Here is a 15,677-nt window from a genome sequence, read left to right on the forward strand (position 1 = left end):
GCGTCAGGCTATTGTTCATTGACTACAACAGTGTTCAGCACTATCATAGCCTCCAAACCCATCAGCAAGCTCCAAGACGCGGACCTCTGTACCTCCCTTTGGACTTGGATCCTTGACAACCACATCAGCAAACCTTAATCAGTGTGGATCGGTAATAACATTTCCTCCTGCTTGGTTAAGCACAGCATCGACACCAGCTATAAATTCATCTATGACACCACTGTTGTTGGCTGAATCTGAGATGATCATGAGGCAGTGTACAGGAGAGAGATAGAACACCTAGATGAGTGGTGGCACACAACATTCACTTGCTCAACAAAACCAAGGAACTAATTGTTGATCTGAAAGGGAAGTCAGGAGACCATGCACCAATTTTCATTGGTAGGTCAGTGGTAGAGAGAGTGAGCAGCTTCAAATTCCAGAGTGTTGATCTATCCTGGACCCAGCACATAGATATAATCATGAAGGATGTGCACCAGCACCTCCACGTTGGAGAAGTTTAAAGAGAACTGGCATGTTACGGAACACAAACTACTTCAACAGTAGCATGATTGGTTGCATCGTGGACTGGTATTACATTTCAATGCACAGGGATGCAGAGCTTGTAGAGAATGGGCAGCCCGGTCCATCATAGCCTCAACCCTTCCTTCCATCAAAAGCCTCTGGATGACCTGCTGCCTCAAGAAGGTAGCATCTATTATAAAGACTCTGAAGAGAAGGAATGGGTGATGTTTCGGGTCGAGACCCTTCTTCAGACCGAAGAAGGATCTTGACCCAAAACATCACCTATTCCGTCTATCCAGAGATGCTGCCTGTCCCGCTGAGTTACTCCAGCATTTTGTGTCCATCTTCGGATTAAACCAGCATCTGCAGTTCCTTCCTACACATCCATTATCCATATCACCACGTCCTCTTCTCACTGCTGCATCGAACAGGAGGTGCAGAAGACCGTAGTCCCATACCACCGGGCTCAGGGACAGCTACTTTCCTTCAACTATCAGGTCCGTGAAACCACCTGCACAACCATAATGCTACCTCAACAACGCAACACTACAAATGGACTTATCTTTTTTCTAATTGTGTTTTGCACAGTGTCTTTTTTTTTTAACAATCTTGTTTTTTTCACTGTCTCACCGAATTTCTGTGTATTTTGTGTATAATTTGTGAGTCTGTCTGAGTCTATGTACCTGCGATACTGCTGCAAGCAAAGTTTTCATTGTACCTGTACCTCATCTGACCTGAGGTGCTGTCTGTGTGGAGTTTGCACTTTATCCCGTTGATCACATGGGTTTCTTCCAGGTGCTGTGATTTCCTCCCACATACCAAAGACGTGTGGGTTTGTAGGTTCATTGGTCTCTGTGATTTGCTCCTAGTGCATAGGGAGTGGATAAGGAAATGGGATAACGACAGAACAAGTGTGAAAGGTTATTGATAGTCGTTGTGAACTTGGTGGGCCGAAGGATCTATTTCCATGCTTTAACTCTAAACTAAACCATATAATCCTGAGTTTATTCACAATTGGAGCAAAGCATCATCAAAAAACTATGTTTGAGGTAGGTACCTTCTTCACACAAATAGGTTTATTGAGAGCATATCCAGAGAAATCACTGTCTGTACAGATTTTGTACGTCCTCCCCGTGGGTTTTGTCCAAGATCTTCAGTTTCATCCCATACTCCAAAGACGTGCAGGTTTGCAGGTTAATCAGGTTGGTGTATATGTAAATTATCCCTAGTGTGTGTAGGATAGTGTTAATGTGTGGGGATCGCTGGTCAGTGTAGACTCGGTGGGCCGAAGGGCCTGTTTCCGCACCGACCAGCAATCCCCGTATCTCTAAACTAAACTTGGTTTCTGTGCTTTTTCCTCCCCCAACTTCCCATAAATGTTTTGAGACAATTTTCACCATTAAAAACAGTATTAATGTAAGTTGCCACACTTTATTTAAAAGCACAGTGCAAGTAGTACAAATGTAGGCATTTCAACAGAGAGAACGTTTAAAAGTAAATTCCTAATTTTTATATTTGATTTTGTTCCATTCATTTCTGCAGAATGGAAGCTTGCTCATGTTAAACTTCTCCTGATGTAAACTTTATCTTGTCTTCTTGTTAAGACAACCGCATTCCTTTCCAAAATCCGCTAACAGTTTGGCTTCAGGCAGATCTATCAATCATCCAACATGCCTCAGAAATTATATTACACGGGGCCCGACACTCAGTGTATATATTAAAAAATGACAGTTGCTATGAATTTTCTCCAGAATCACTGATTTCTTCTCCCCAAATTAGCATATATAATATTGTGCATACTTATCAAAGTGTGCAGATTCTGATCCGTACATTATTGTACAATTTAGAATTTGAACAGTGATTATTTGCTTGCTCACTAACATGCGGCCCTTGCTTATCTTTTGATCAATTGACAAGTGAAAAAGACAGCTATTCTCTCAATTGAAGATAGACACAAAATGCTGGAGTAAGTCAGTGGGACAGTCAGCATTTCTGGAGAGGAGGAATGGGTGACGTTTCGGGTTGGGACCCTTCTTCAGATTAGTCTGAAGAAGGGTCTCGACCCGAAACGTTACCCATTCCTTCTCTCCAGGGATGCTGCCCGTCCCGCTGGGTTACTCCAGCATTTTGTGTCTATCTTCAGTTCAAACCAGCATCTGCAGTTCCATCCTATACATATTCTTTCAATTGGCCAGGTCACCAATATAGCTAGTCAAAGAGTATCCTCAACTGCCTGACACCCAGTGCAATAGCAGAAATATTTCCCCATAGAAATATTTCTCCTGAATAGATTATCTTTAAATTGTTTGCCATTCCCCTTAATCCTTGACATGTCACCACCAGAAATAATTTCCCTCCATTCAATCCCTGTTCCATTTTCTATTGTGCAAACTCAAATTAGTTTTATTACTCTGATGCACATGGACGGACACTTGAACAGGTAGCGTGCAGGATGGATGCATGGTTTCACCTGTAGGATCCAGAGTACTGTGTTACTCAGAGTCCTCTAAGCAGCCGATGGTGTCATCAAAGCAATTAGGACACATTGCCGTAAGATTATCTTTGTTTCCGATCAGAGGTTGCTCCATAAGAGGTGTTTTGTCATCAACTCGGTGAGTCCTTGGGCAAGACACTTCACCTACCTTTGCCTGGGACTAGAGACGGAAATTAGCTACTGATTGGCTACAATCTCGCATATTCACATACAAATGTTCATTAATATGCACTGTCCCTATAAACAAAACATTATTATTATTATTATTATTACATGAGGATGTGTCAGTGGTCTTGCAGTGTAGGGATATGAGGTTTAAGTCCTGGCAGACAGGCAGTCCCAGGACTGATGGGCTGTCAACATCAGTCATGAAGAAAGGATAGTTAGTTTGCTTCTTGTCATGTGCAAGTGATCGTAATTGTTCCTAGCTGCCTTATTTTGATGCCTCCACAAGCAGGAAGGATTGTTCTGTCCTGCTGCAGAGCATCTGGGCTTGGCATTCCTTTCTTATCCATTTTGTCAGGATACATCTGTCTGAAGATGTGGAGTCAAGATGTGGCTCTGTCCACCTGTGTCTGCCTTGCATCTAAGGTTGATCTGGGCGCTGTTCCTATGAATACGCACCTTTGTGAAGATCTTGTCTGCACGGAGTTTGTACATTCTCCCCGTGACCTGCGTGGGTTTTCTCCAGGATCTCCGGTTTCCTTTCATACTCCAAAGACAGAGGTTTGTAGGTTAATTGGCATGGTATAATGGTAAATTGTCCCTAGTGTGTGTAGGATAGTGCTAGTGTGCGGGGATCGCTGATCGGTGTGGACTCAGTGGACCGAAGGGCCTGTTTCTTATCAGGACTGTCTTATGAAGAAAGACTGGATAGACTTGGTTTATACTCTCTAGAATTTAGGAGATTGAGAGGGGATCTTATAGAAACTTACAAAATTCTTAAGGGGTTGGACAGGCTAGATGCAGGAAGATTGCTCCCGATGTTGGGGAAGTCCAGGACAAGGGGTCACAGCTTAAGGATAAGGGGGAAATCCTTTAAAACCGAGATGAGAAGAACTTTTTTCACACAGAGAGTGGTGAATCTCTGGAACTCCCTGCCACAGAGGGTAGTCGAGGCCAGTTCATTGGCTATATTTAAGAGGGAGTTAGATGTGGCCCTTGTGGCTAAGGGGATCAGAGGGTATGGAGAGAAGGCAGGTACGGGATACTGAGTTGGATGATCAGCCATGATCATATTGAATGGCGGTGCAGGCTCGAAGGGCCGAATGGCCTACTCCTGCACCTAATTTCTATGTTTCTGTGCTGCATCTCTAAACTAAACCTCTTCACAATGATACTTATCATCCAAGTTATGAATTTGAATCACCCCAACAGCGAGTTTGAGGAACTCCTCACCATGTTGTACTTGTGAGCATACGTTTTTCCATTCTCTCTTGTTTTCCTGTGATTTGTGTCCAGCTCTGCAGACTGACTGGCAGTGGTTCTGCTTTCTGCACTTCAGTGGCTCCAAAGGCTGGGCAGTCGCTTTTATCACCGAAAACATGCAATGTGCCACAATTGCTACATGTTGGCTGTTCAGCTTTGGATGCTGCTGGATACATCTCTGATCTTGGATGTTTGGGTCCAGATAGTGTATTGACCTTCATTTTTTTGTCTGTAAGAGACAATAGCCCGTTTGCAGCTTCATGCCCTTGTTCAATGTCTATGGCATCTTGGAGGGTCAACTTCCCATCCCTTCTGATGAGACTTCTGGACGTCTTTATGGACTGTGCCCCATGTGAACTGGTCAAGCACTTGATCATTCACCTCTTGCGTATCTCTGAACTTGAATTTAAAAGTAATACTCTTCAGTTTTGTGAGGCAAGTCATCCACAGATTCATCGCAAGCTTGAGTTAGTCTTTGAAAAGCGTAGTGATCGTGGGTCTTCAGTTCGATGTTATTCAAACTTATCCAAGATAACTTTTGTCTTCTCTTTATCCTCCTCTTGCTCAAATGTCCAACTGTTGTACAACTCTAGTCCCTTCTCTCAAGTCCAGAGAAGTAGGTAGTAGGCTTTCTCACTCTCACTAGCATCCTTTAACACACTGTTGAACATAAGGCCACATTTCCGTCTAAATATGGCATATGCATTCACTATATCAGCAACTACTCAGTTCATTAGTGGCGCTGGAACGGACATATTCATCGCAGCCATGTCTGAGTCAATGTGTGTAGTGTTGTCGTTCCCAATGTACAGGACTGGGAAAAAGCAGACGCAATCAGTTACACACGTTTTATGTCTACAGTGTGGTTACTCACTTGTTTTCAATGGCATATAGCAACGAAACAAAGTCAGTATTTTGTTGAACATTTGAGTCTTGGTTAAAGCATGTTGAACACCTGGGTCATCATAAGACTCATAACTGCTGCCACCGTGTTGTGTTTTACGGTTGCAAAGGGCAAATAAAAGGAGCGGAAACAGCACCTTGTGTCTTGGTTCACGTTTAATGGCTTCTGCTCTAGTGACCTCAGTACAGAACACATAATGTGTCACGCTTAAATGGCATGTCACAACAACATTGCTTCAAAATGTGCTAATACTACACCGTGTAGCCACGCCACCACAGGCTGCCATTGTATCACAAATCCCGTCTTGCATCAGGAGAGCGAGAGATGAGTTTACGGCATTGCTTAATATTTCCCACCCTCAGGCAGAACTAGTGACGCCTCTCTCCCGCAATACAACCAGGACAAGAAATAAACTAGTTGCAAGCCAACAACAAAAACAAAGTAGAGACGGTGCTAATGGTTTGGTTGCATTGGTGAATTGTAGCGATTCAGCGAGCGTTGCTTGCAGGTTGTTTGCTCCGCCCTCGGTTACCCCGGAAGCCGCGATTCGAATGTTGGCCCGCGAGATTCGAATGTTGCCCCGGGCCCGGGAACGTTCTGCGGCGAGAGCGAGCGGCGGCGGCGGCGCCATGGTGTCGGAGCGCGGGCGCGGGGTAAGTGTTTCAGCGCGGCCGCGGTGCAGCCACCGACCCATTCGGTTATAGCACGGTTAAACCTGGGCGGCTCCAAATCCCGCGGCCTGGGCTGGGCTGAGTAGGTGTAACCGAAAATCAGTTTCGCTTGGAAGTCTCAGTCAAAGGTTTTTTTTATCAGATCACTGCAGCTGTAGAATGGGCTGCACACCTCTTCACTTTCGCCCAATGCCTTAACACAGTACCTTAAAAAAACGGCTGCCTGCACGATCCTCGTTAAATCCCTGTCTGTCTGATTGAGCTTTGTGCCATCTCTCTTTGTCTACGCCTCGGTATCTGATCAGGTCGTTGGGAAGCGTCTGTGTTGGACTCAAATTGTTCTTCTGTGGCCAAAACACTAAATTCGTATATTTTAATCGATGGGTACAATGCAAAACTTGCAAGTTAGGCTTGGCAAAATCCTAAATTGTGAATAGAGGGCAGATTGAAAGGAGTTACCCGCAAACACAAGTTCCCATTCCTTCTCTCCAGAGATGCTGCCAGTCCTGCTGAGTTACTTCAGCATTTTGTGCCTATCTTCGGTTTAAACCAGCATCTACCGTTTCTTCCAATGCAAGTTTGGAACTTGCATCTTCGACACAAGGCAGATGGGACGCAACACTGTCGGGTTCAAATTTGATTTTTCTTAAAAAGTATTCTAGCTTGGATCAGAGCCAGCTGGTTCTTCATATGGGGCTTATCACTGCGGGATGTGTTGGGTTAGTGTGGTGGGTCATACCAGACTATTTCACTATTTTCCTATTTCACAATGTGAGAGATAGACACAAAATGCTGGAGCAACTCAGCGGGTCAGGCAGCATCTCTGGAGAAAAGGAATAGGTGACATTTTGGTTCGCGATCCTTCTTCAGACTGAAGAAGTTTGAAGAAAGATCCTGACCTGAAACGGATTCTGTTCATTCCTTCCACAGATGCTGCAAGCCCTGTTGAGTTCCTCCAGCACTTAGTTTTTTTGCATATGATTTCAGCATTTGCAAATCTCCCTGTCTCCAGGATCTAACTATCTGTTGGCTTTGACTTGAACATCAAATAAATTATATTCTCATGCTGGGATAGTTTTCATATTGGCATGTACAGGTCAGATATTAATTTTATAACCAAGCAGAATGTTGTTAAACATAAAGTACTAGAGTGACTCAGCAGATCAGGTTGCATCTCTGGAGGGAATGGACGAGAAGAAGGGCCCCGACCCAAAATATCACTTATCCATTCCCTCTGCAGATGCTACCCCACCCGTTGAGTTTTACTCAACATTTCAGCATCTGTAGTTCCTTGTGCTCCAGAACGCTGTTGGATTTGCCCTGTTCATCACCCTGTCCAATTTAGATAGGTGTGTGGGTTTAGAGATAAGGCACAGAAACAGGCTCTTCGGCCCACCGGGTCTGCGCGAACCAGCGACCCCCGCACATTAACACTTTCCTACACCCACTAGGGACAATTTTTACATTTACCAAGCCAATTAACCTACAAACCTGTAAGTCTTTGGAGTGTGGGAGGAAACCGAAGATCTCTGAGTAAACCCACGCAAGTCACGGGGAGAACGTACAAACTCCGTACAGACAGCGCCCGTAGTCGGGATTGAACCCGGGTCTCCGGCGCTGCATTCGCTGTAAGGCAGCAACCCTACCGCTGCGCCACCGTGACTGCGTGGGTCTTCCAGGCAGTCTCTCTGCCTTGGTGAGAAGCTGACCTAATGCCCATGATGATCCAAATGGCCAGGTCTGCAAGTTGTGTCTGCACAACTCCTAGTGGTGGATGTGTAGGAAGGAACTGCAGATGCTGGTTTAAACTGAAGATAGACACACAGAGAGTTGTGAGTCTGTGGAATTCCCTGTCTCAGAGGGCGGTGGAGGCCGGTTCTCTGGATACTTTCAAGAGAGAGCTAAATGGCCTACTCCTGCACCTATTGTCTATAGTCTAAAAAGCTGGAGTAACTCAGCGGTCGGACAGCTTCTCTGGAGAAAAGTAATAAGTGACATTTCGGGTCGAGACCCTTCTTCAAACAGAGTCAGAGGACTGAGAGTCAGCGAGAGTTCCCTGACTCTCAGTCTGAAGAAGGGTCTTGACCCGAAACATCACCTATTCGTTTTCTCCAGAGAAGCTGTCTGACTTGCTCAGTTACTCCAGCCTTTTGTGTCCTATCTTCACAGTGGTTGTTGTGAAGAAGCTCTTGTGTGACGTCAGGTGTTTTTTTTTCTATGTGTGGCAATACCAAATGTGAGGTGTGTTGCAGGGATTAGAATTTGGGGCCTCAGTATTTAACAATTTACATAAATGATTGGATTAAGACAGCAAATGTAAATGTTACTAAATGCGCTGACAATGCATGGTAGGGAAATCAATTGTGAAGAAGACATAAGGAAGGATATAGATATTTTAAATGTTCAAGAAGGAACTGCAGATGCTGGAAGATCGAAGGTACACAAAAATGCTGGAGAAACTCAGCGGGTGCAGCAGCATCTATGGAGCGAAGGAAATAGGCGACGTTTCGGGCCGAATCCCTTCTTCAGACTGATGGGGGGTGGGGGGGAGAAGGAAGGAAAAAGGGAGGAGGAGGAGCCCGAGGGCGGGGGGATGGGAGGAGACAGCTCGAGGGTTAAGGAAGGGGAGGAGACAGCAAGGGCTAGCAAAACTGGGAGAATTCAACGTTCATGCCATCCGGACGCAAGCAACCCAGGCGGAATATGAGGTGCTGTTCCTCCAATTTCCGGTGTTGCTCACTCTGGCAATGGAGGAGACCCAGGACAGAGAGGTCGGATTGGGAATGGGAAGGGGAGTTGAAGTGCTGAGTCACCGGGAGTTCAGGTAGGTTATTGCGGACTGAGCGGAGGTGTTCGGCGAAACGATCGCCCAACCTCCGCTTAGTCTCCCCGATGTAAATCAGCTGACATCTAGAGCAGCGGATGCAGTAGATGAGGTTGGAGGAGATACAGGTGAACCTTTGTCGCACCTGGAACGACTGCTTGGGTCCTTGAATGGAGTCGAGGGGGGAGGTGAAGGGACAGGTGTTGCACTCATTTTAAATTAGTGGGCAAAAATCTTGATTACAGCATGGTAATATGAGAAATTACTCATTGTGGCAGAGAAAATAGAAAAGTTTATGATGGTGAGAGATTACAGAACTCTGCAGTGAAGAGGGATCTAGATTCTAAGTCTTGCTGCATGATTTGTGAAAGGTTATTATGTAGATAAAGCAAATAATTGGGCAAGCTAACAGTGCTTTTTATTGATAGGGGAATCGAGTATAAAGATAGGGAGGTTATGCTGCAGTTATAAGACCTCATCTGGAGTATTGTGCATGCTTTTGATCTCCTTATTTAAGGAAGGATATAAATGCAGAGGGGTTTACTGGACTAATAGATGGAATGGGAGGGTTGTCTGGTGAGGAAGAGGGGTGGGCTGGGTTTATGTTTACTGGAGTTTAGAGGAATAAGATGGTATTTCAATGAAATATCAAGGGCTACAGCACAGAAACTGAACATTCAACCCAACTCTTCCATGTTGACCAAGATGTTTATTTGAGCTAGTCCCATTTATATGTGTTTAGCCCATACACCCTCAAATGCTGGAATTTAGAACAATAAATAATCTGCTGGAGGAACTCAGTCGGTCAAGCAGCTTCTGTCGTGGGAAAGCAAACGTCATGGTTTCGGATTAAAACCCTGCATCAGGACTAGGAATGGAGAAGGAAGATGACCAGTACAGAGAGAAGAGAGGGAGGGGTGAGAGGAGAGGCTATATTGGTGGATTGAGAGCAGTGAAGGATGATGAGCAGATGGGGCCAGGTGTGGGGGAGGGGTAGAGTTGGGAAGCAGATGCATATGTAGGTGGAGGCAGTAGGGGGGAGGGGAGGGTGAAAATGGGGACAGCTTGGAGAGTGACAAACTGAATACTCCGGCTTAGTTTTTGACATTTGCCAGGGGATCAATGTTTGTAGCAAGCATCAAAGACAGCTTTGGCTGTTCAGTAATTACTTGGGGGGAAACTGCAGATGCACTTCTCAGTAAGCTCTTCAGTCCTACAAACTGCCACAAACTATCATCACTTCTGCATCCACATTGACTAAAACTGGCCTGGGTCTTAAAATCTGACTCCCTTTATAAGCCTTTAAGAAGGAACTGCAGATGCTGGAAAATTGGAGGTAGACAAAAATGCTGGAGAAACTCAGCGGGTGAGGCAGCATCTGTGGAGCGATGGAAATAGACAACGTTTAGGGCCGAAACCCTTCTTTCGACCCGAAACGTTGCCTATTCCCTTCACTCCATAGATGCTGCCTCACCCGCTGAGTTTCTCCAGCATTTTTGTCTACCATTATAAACCTCTCTGCTTTAGCACTTTCTGTTTTTTAACATTCTCTTTGAAACCTATCTTATTAACCAAGCTTAGTCAAATTCAGATTCAATCTTTATTGTCATTGTGCAGTGTACAGTACAGAGACAACGAAATGCAGTTAGCATCTCCCCAGAAGAGTGAACAAATGCAATGTAGCTCAGTAGTGAATGTTGTTTTGTTGTGTGAATTTTGTTTCACAACATAGAGAACATATCTTGGACTATTTGGAATCACAGGGTTGTATGCAATAGAAACAGCCCTTTATCCCACCATGTCCATGCTAACCACAATGCTTATCTGAACTAATGCAATTTTACTGCATTAATTTCTTCTATACCTTCAGCAAAACACAAAGTGCTGGAGGAACTCAGCGGGTCAGGCAGCATCTGTGGAGGGAATGGGAAAGCAACATTTCGGGTCGGTGCCCTTCTTAGACTGAGGGAGTGAATCGTTTAGTTTAAGCCGCATTTATTCCCATTGTCAAATATATGTTGTTTTCAACTGTTGAATTTTACAATTGACACAGATAGTATTTGAAAATAATTTTTTTAGAAGTTGTGAAGGGGCTTAGTTTGTGGACCTTCCGTGGCCTTATTGCGAGTCCCTATCACAGTGACGTATGAAGTTTGAATTTTAACATAAAACACTGTGCTGAACATAGTATTTGTCAACATAGTATTCAATGTTTTGGCACCATCTCATGGCAGACCATTGAAACTACAGATGTCCAATTTTTTCCAAAAAACAGCAAGTTAATCATTTTTGAGTTCTATAGTTATCATAGAACATTAATGTGCAGGAACAGGCCATTCAGCCCACAATGTCGAACATGATGCCAAGTTAAACTAATCTTCTTTGCCGAAGATAGACACAAAAAGCTGGAGTAACTCAGCGGGACAGGCAGCATTTCTGGAGAGAAGGAATTGGTGACGTTTCGGGTCGAGATCCCTTCTTCAGACTGGGTTAGGGATAAGGGAAACGAAAGAGGTACTCCAGCTTTTTGTGTCTATCTTCGGTTTAAACCAGCATCTGCAGTCCCCCCCCCCCCCCACTCCCTGCTTGTTCAAGGGTCTATCTAAAAGCCTTTTAAATACCACTGTCGTACATGCTTCCACCATCACCCCTGGCAGCATGTTCCAGGCATCCACCACTTTTATATAGACAAAAAAACATGCCCCCTTTCATCTTAAAACTTCTAGACTTTGACATTTCCACTCTGGGAAACGTTTTCTGACTGCCCTATCTGCGCCCCACATAATTTTATAAACTTCCATCAGGTCACCCTGCAACCTCCGACACTTCAGAGAAAACAATCTAAGTTTGTCCAACCTTTCCTTATAGACAATACCCTCTAATCTAGGCAGTATTTTGGTAAATCTCCTCTGTCCTCTCCAAAGCCTCCACATTCTTCCTGTAATGGGATAACGAGAACACTATCCAAGAGTTGTAAAGTTACTCTCACATTTGTAAAGAAAACTTGTTACAATTATGACATTAAAAACAACAGCAGTAGATTCCAGAACTATAAAACTCAAAGTAAAGTGTCATGTTTCTGAAATATATTTGTGCTTGTCAAACAAGGAGTGGTCCAGTTCCCACTTAATACTGCAGGTGCTAGAAATCTGTAATAAAATCAACAGAAAATGCTGGAAACACTCAGCGGGTCAGGCGGCATCTGTGGGAAGAGAAATGGAGTTTCATCAAAGACCTGGGGTTTGATTTCAAGATGTTCAAGCCCAGCATTGAGCTCATCATCTTGGACGCTTTGTCCACTCTACGTCAATGATCTATCAAAGCCCTGAATACCAATTAAGCACTGGTGGTGAAAAAGCTACTTTCTTAACTACTAAACCAGGTTCGCTTCTTAATAAACAGACACCACACAAACTGTTTGGTAGACCAGATCAAAACTTTACTTAACATCGGCCGATGGAAGGAGGGAGGATTCCAGTCAAGTGACCATTACAGACACTTGACTGTCCTCCGTTCACCTCCTCTGAACAACAGAATTACATTGCCTTAAATAGGGTTTTTTTGTCCCCTTAGCACATTTCACAGACATTAGTCATGGTCAGAGGTACAGGAAAGGGTTTCCACAGAATGCATCACATCAAAGGTCTTTTGTTTACATAGTACAAGATAACATTGGCCATTTGGTTTACAACATTTTATCTTTCCACTTCCCTGTTCCTCTCTCGTCCTTCATAAACATTGGCTATTTGGATAAGGCCATTTTATCTTCACAGAGATCACCCTAGCTCTGTCATTTGGTCCTTCATAAACATAGGCCATTTGGTTTATGGCATCTTACTTCACAGATATGACTAGCTGTTTCTCTCTTCCTTTCTCGCCTCCTCCCCCATAACATTGGCCATTTGGTTTATGGCATCTTACTTCAAAGATGTGACTAGCTCTTTCTCTCTGCTTGTCCCTTGGGAGACAATGTTATGGTGTTTATTATCCCACACACCCGAAACCTGAGGCAAGCCTAATTTGAGACTAAATATAAGCTGTAAGCTAGCCCAGAAACCTATTTTAATATCTTCTTATATTTTAACTAAAATTCAGCTTCATCAGTGGCAGTGACCCTCACACCTATTAGAAGTATCTAGGCGAGCACTTGGGTCGTCAAGGTACATAAGGCTATGGAGCAAGTGCTGGTAAACGCCATTAGTGTAGTTGATTCGTGATGGTCGGCATTGGCAGAATGAGATGAAGGGGCTATTTCTGTGCCCTGTGACTGTATGAGCTCTATTCTCGCTAACATTTTCCTCAACCAGTCTATGCCTATCCAATGGAGATCATTTAGTGAGCTCACTGAAACATATAAAAGTACAGCACAGGAACAGGCCCTTTGCTCTACAATTTCTTTGCAATTTGATGACAAGGTAAAATAATCTCATGTACCTGCACATGATCCATGTCCCTCCATTCTTTGCATATCAATATGCCCATCTAAAAGCTTCTTAAACTAGAATTGGTAATCTGATCATTATCTGATAGCTATTTCTCTTTCCCTATCACTATTTTAATAACAGAAAGTAGGAAGTAACCTAATAATTCAATATGGTGGCTACATGTTGTGTAAGGTCTTCTCCACTTCAGTCTATTCTTGTGATCATGTCTCCTGTCTGATCTGTTATTTTGCTGGACGGGAAAGCGGCTATGTTTGTGTTGAGGTTGCATTGTGTCTTGGTGTTCAGTTTTGAGCTGATGCCTCATAGCACCGGGGATGGGTTCCATCCTGACCCATGTGGAGTGTGTTTGTCTGAGCGGCGTTTGCATGGTTTCTCTGTGACTTCTTGAGACTGGCACCACGGAGGCGTCCGGAGAGGACCCGGCGGCGATAGTGGAGAGGTCGGTGCGGCAGTCGATGAGGGCGCCGACTGATTGGACGACAACTGACCACGTGGGAGTGTGGACGCCGCTGCCGGGGGAAGGAACAGAGGAGGGCCTGACATGGGGGGACCACCGTGAAGGGGAGGGAGGGGAGAACAAAGGGGGACCTGGCGCGCTTACTTTGTGACTTTACAAACGCTCTTTATGTGGCGACTATATGCATACCTTGGGTATTCAAGCAAAGAATTTCACTGTGACTTGTCACATGTGACAATAAAGCATTCATTCATTTATTCAGCTTCCACAACCGAAAAACACATTGGTAGATTCATTGGTACACAAAAATGCTGGAGAAACTCAGCGGGTGCAGCAGCATCTATGGAGCGAAGGAAATAGGCGACGTTTCGGGCCGAAACCCTTCTTCAGACTGATGGGGGGTGGGGGGGAGAAGGAAGGAAAAAGGGAGGAGGAGGAGCCCGAGGGCGGGGGGGATGGGAGGAGACAGCTCGAGGGTTAAGGAAGGGGAGGAGACAACAAGGGCTAGCAAAACTGGGAGAATTCAACGTTTATGCCATCCGGACGCAAGCAACCCAGGCGGAATATGAGGTGCTGTTCCTCCAATTTCTGGTGTTGCTCACTCTGGCAATGGAGAAGACCCAGGACAGAGAGGTCGGATTGGGAATGGAAGGGGGAGTTGAAGTGCTGAGCCACCGGGAGTTCAGGTAGGTTATTGCGGACTGAGCGGAGGTGTTCGGCGAAATGATCGCCCAACCTCCGCTTGGTCTCCCCGATGTAAATCAGCTGACATCTAGAGCAGCGGATGCAGTAGATGAGGTTGGAGGAGATACAGGTGAACCTTTGTCGCAACTGGAACGACTGCTTGGGTCCTTGAATGGAGTCGAGGAGGGAGGTGAAGGGACAGGTGTTGCATTTCTTGCAGTTGCAACGGAAAGTGCCCGAAAAGGGGGTGGTACGGGAGGGAAGGGAAGAATTGACAAGGGAGTTGCGGAGGGAGCGGTCTTTGCGGAAGGCAGACATGGGGGGAGATGGGAAGATGTGGCGAGTGGTGGGGTCACGTTGGAGGTGGCGGAAATGGCGGAGGATTATTTGTTGTATTTGACAGCTGGTGGGGTGAAAGGTGAGGACTAGGGGGACTCTGCCCTTGTTGCGAGTGCGGGGATGGGGAGAGAGAGCAGTGTTGCGGGGTATGAATGAGACCCTGGTGCGAGCCGCATCTATGGTGGCGGAGGGGAATCCCCATTCCCTGAAGAACGAGGACATTTCCGATGCCCTGGTGTGGAACGTCTCATCCTGGGAACAGATGCGGCGTAGGCGGAGGAATTGGGAGTAGGTGATGGAGTCTTTACAGGGGGCAGGGCGGGAAGACGTGTAGTCCAGATAGCCGTGTGAGTCAGTTGGTTTGTAGTGTATGTCGGTCAGAAGTCTGTCCCCTGCGATGGAGATGGTGAGGTCAAGGAATGGTAGGGAAGTGTCGGAAATGGTCCAGGTGTATTGGAGTGCCGGATGGAAGTTAGTGGTAAAGTGGATGAAGTCAGTCAGTTGTGTGTGGGTGCAGGAGGTGGCCCCAAAGCAGTCGTCAATGTAACGGAGGTAGAGGTCGGGGATGGGGCCCTGGTACGTATTGAACAAGGATTGTTCACCGTACCCGACAAAGAGGCAGGCGTAGCTGGGGCTCATGCGTGTGCCCATAGCTACGCCTTGTGTTTGGAGGAAATGGGAGGAGTCAAACCTAAAGTTGTTGAGGGTGAGGACCAACTCCGCTAGGCGGAGGAGGGTGTCAGTGGCTGGGTATAGGTTGCTCCTCTGGTCGAGGAAGAACCGGAGGGCTTTGAGGCCATCCTGGTGGGGGATGGAGGTGTAGAGTGACTGGACATCCATGGTGAAGATGAGGGGGTGAGGGCCTAGAGAGTGGAATGCGCGGAGGCGGCGGAGAGTGTCTGAGGTGTCTAGAACATAGGTGGGAAG

General features: G+C 45.7%; 1 protein-coding gene across 2 annotated transcripts in view; it reads left to right on the forward strand.

Annotated features, from left to right (window-relative positions):
- Positions 1 to 5,707: 5,707 nt before the first annotated feature.
- Positions 5,708 to 15,677, forward strand: part of rtkn2 (rhotekin 2) — a 46,801-nt gene continuing 36,831 nt past the window's right edge. For both annotated transcript variants that reach the window (XM_033034287.1, XM_033034288.1), the window contains exon 1: positions 5,708 to 5,983. In XM_033034287.1, coding sequence (XP_032890178.1) covers positions 5,882 to 5,983 — 102 coding nt within the window. In that variant the 5' untranslated portion in view covers positions 5,708 to 5,881. The remainder of the gene's footprint in view (positions 5,984 to 15,677) is intronic.

The sequence above is a fragment of the Amblyraja radiata genome, chromosome 15 (genome assembly GCF_010909765.2).
Source record: "Amblyraja radiata isolate CabotCenter1 chromosome 15, sAmbRad1.1.pri, whole genome shotgun sequence".
Classification (NCBI taxonomy): Eukaryota; Metazoa; Chordata; class Chondrichthyes; order Rajiformes; family Rajidae; genus Amblyraja; species Amblyraja radiata.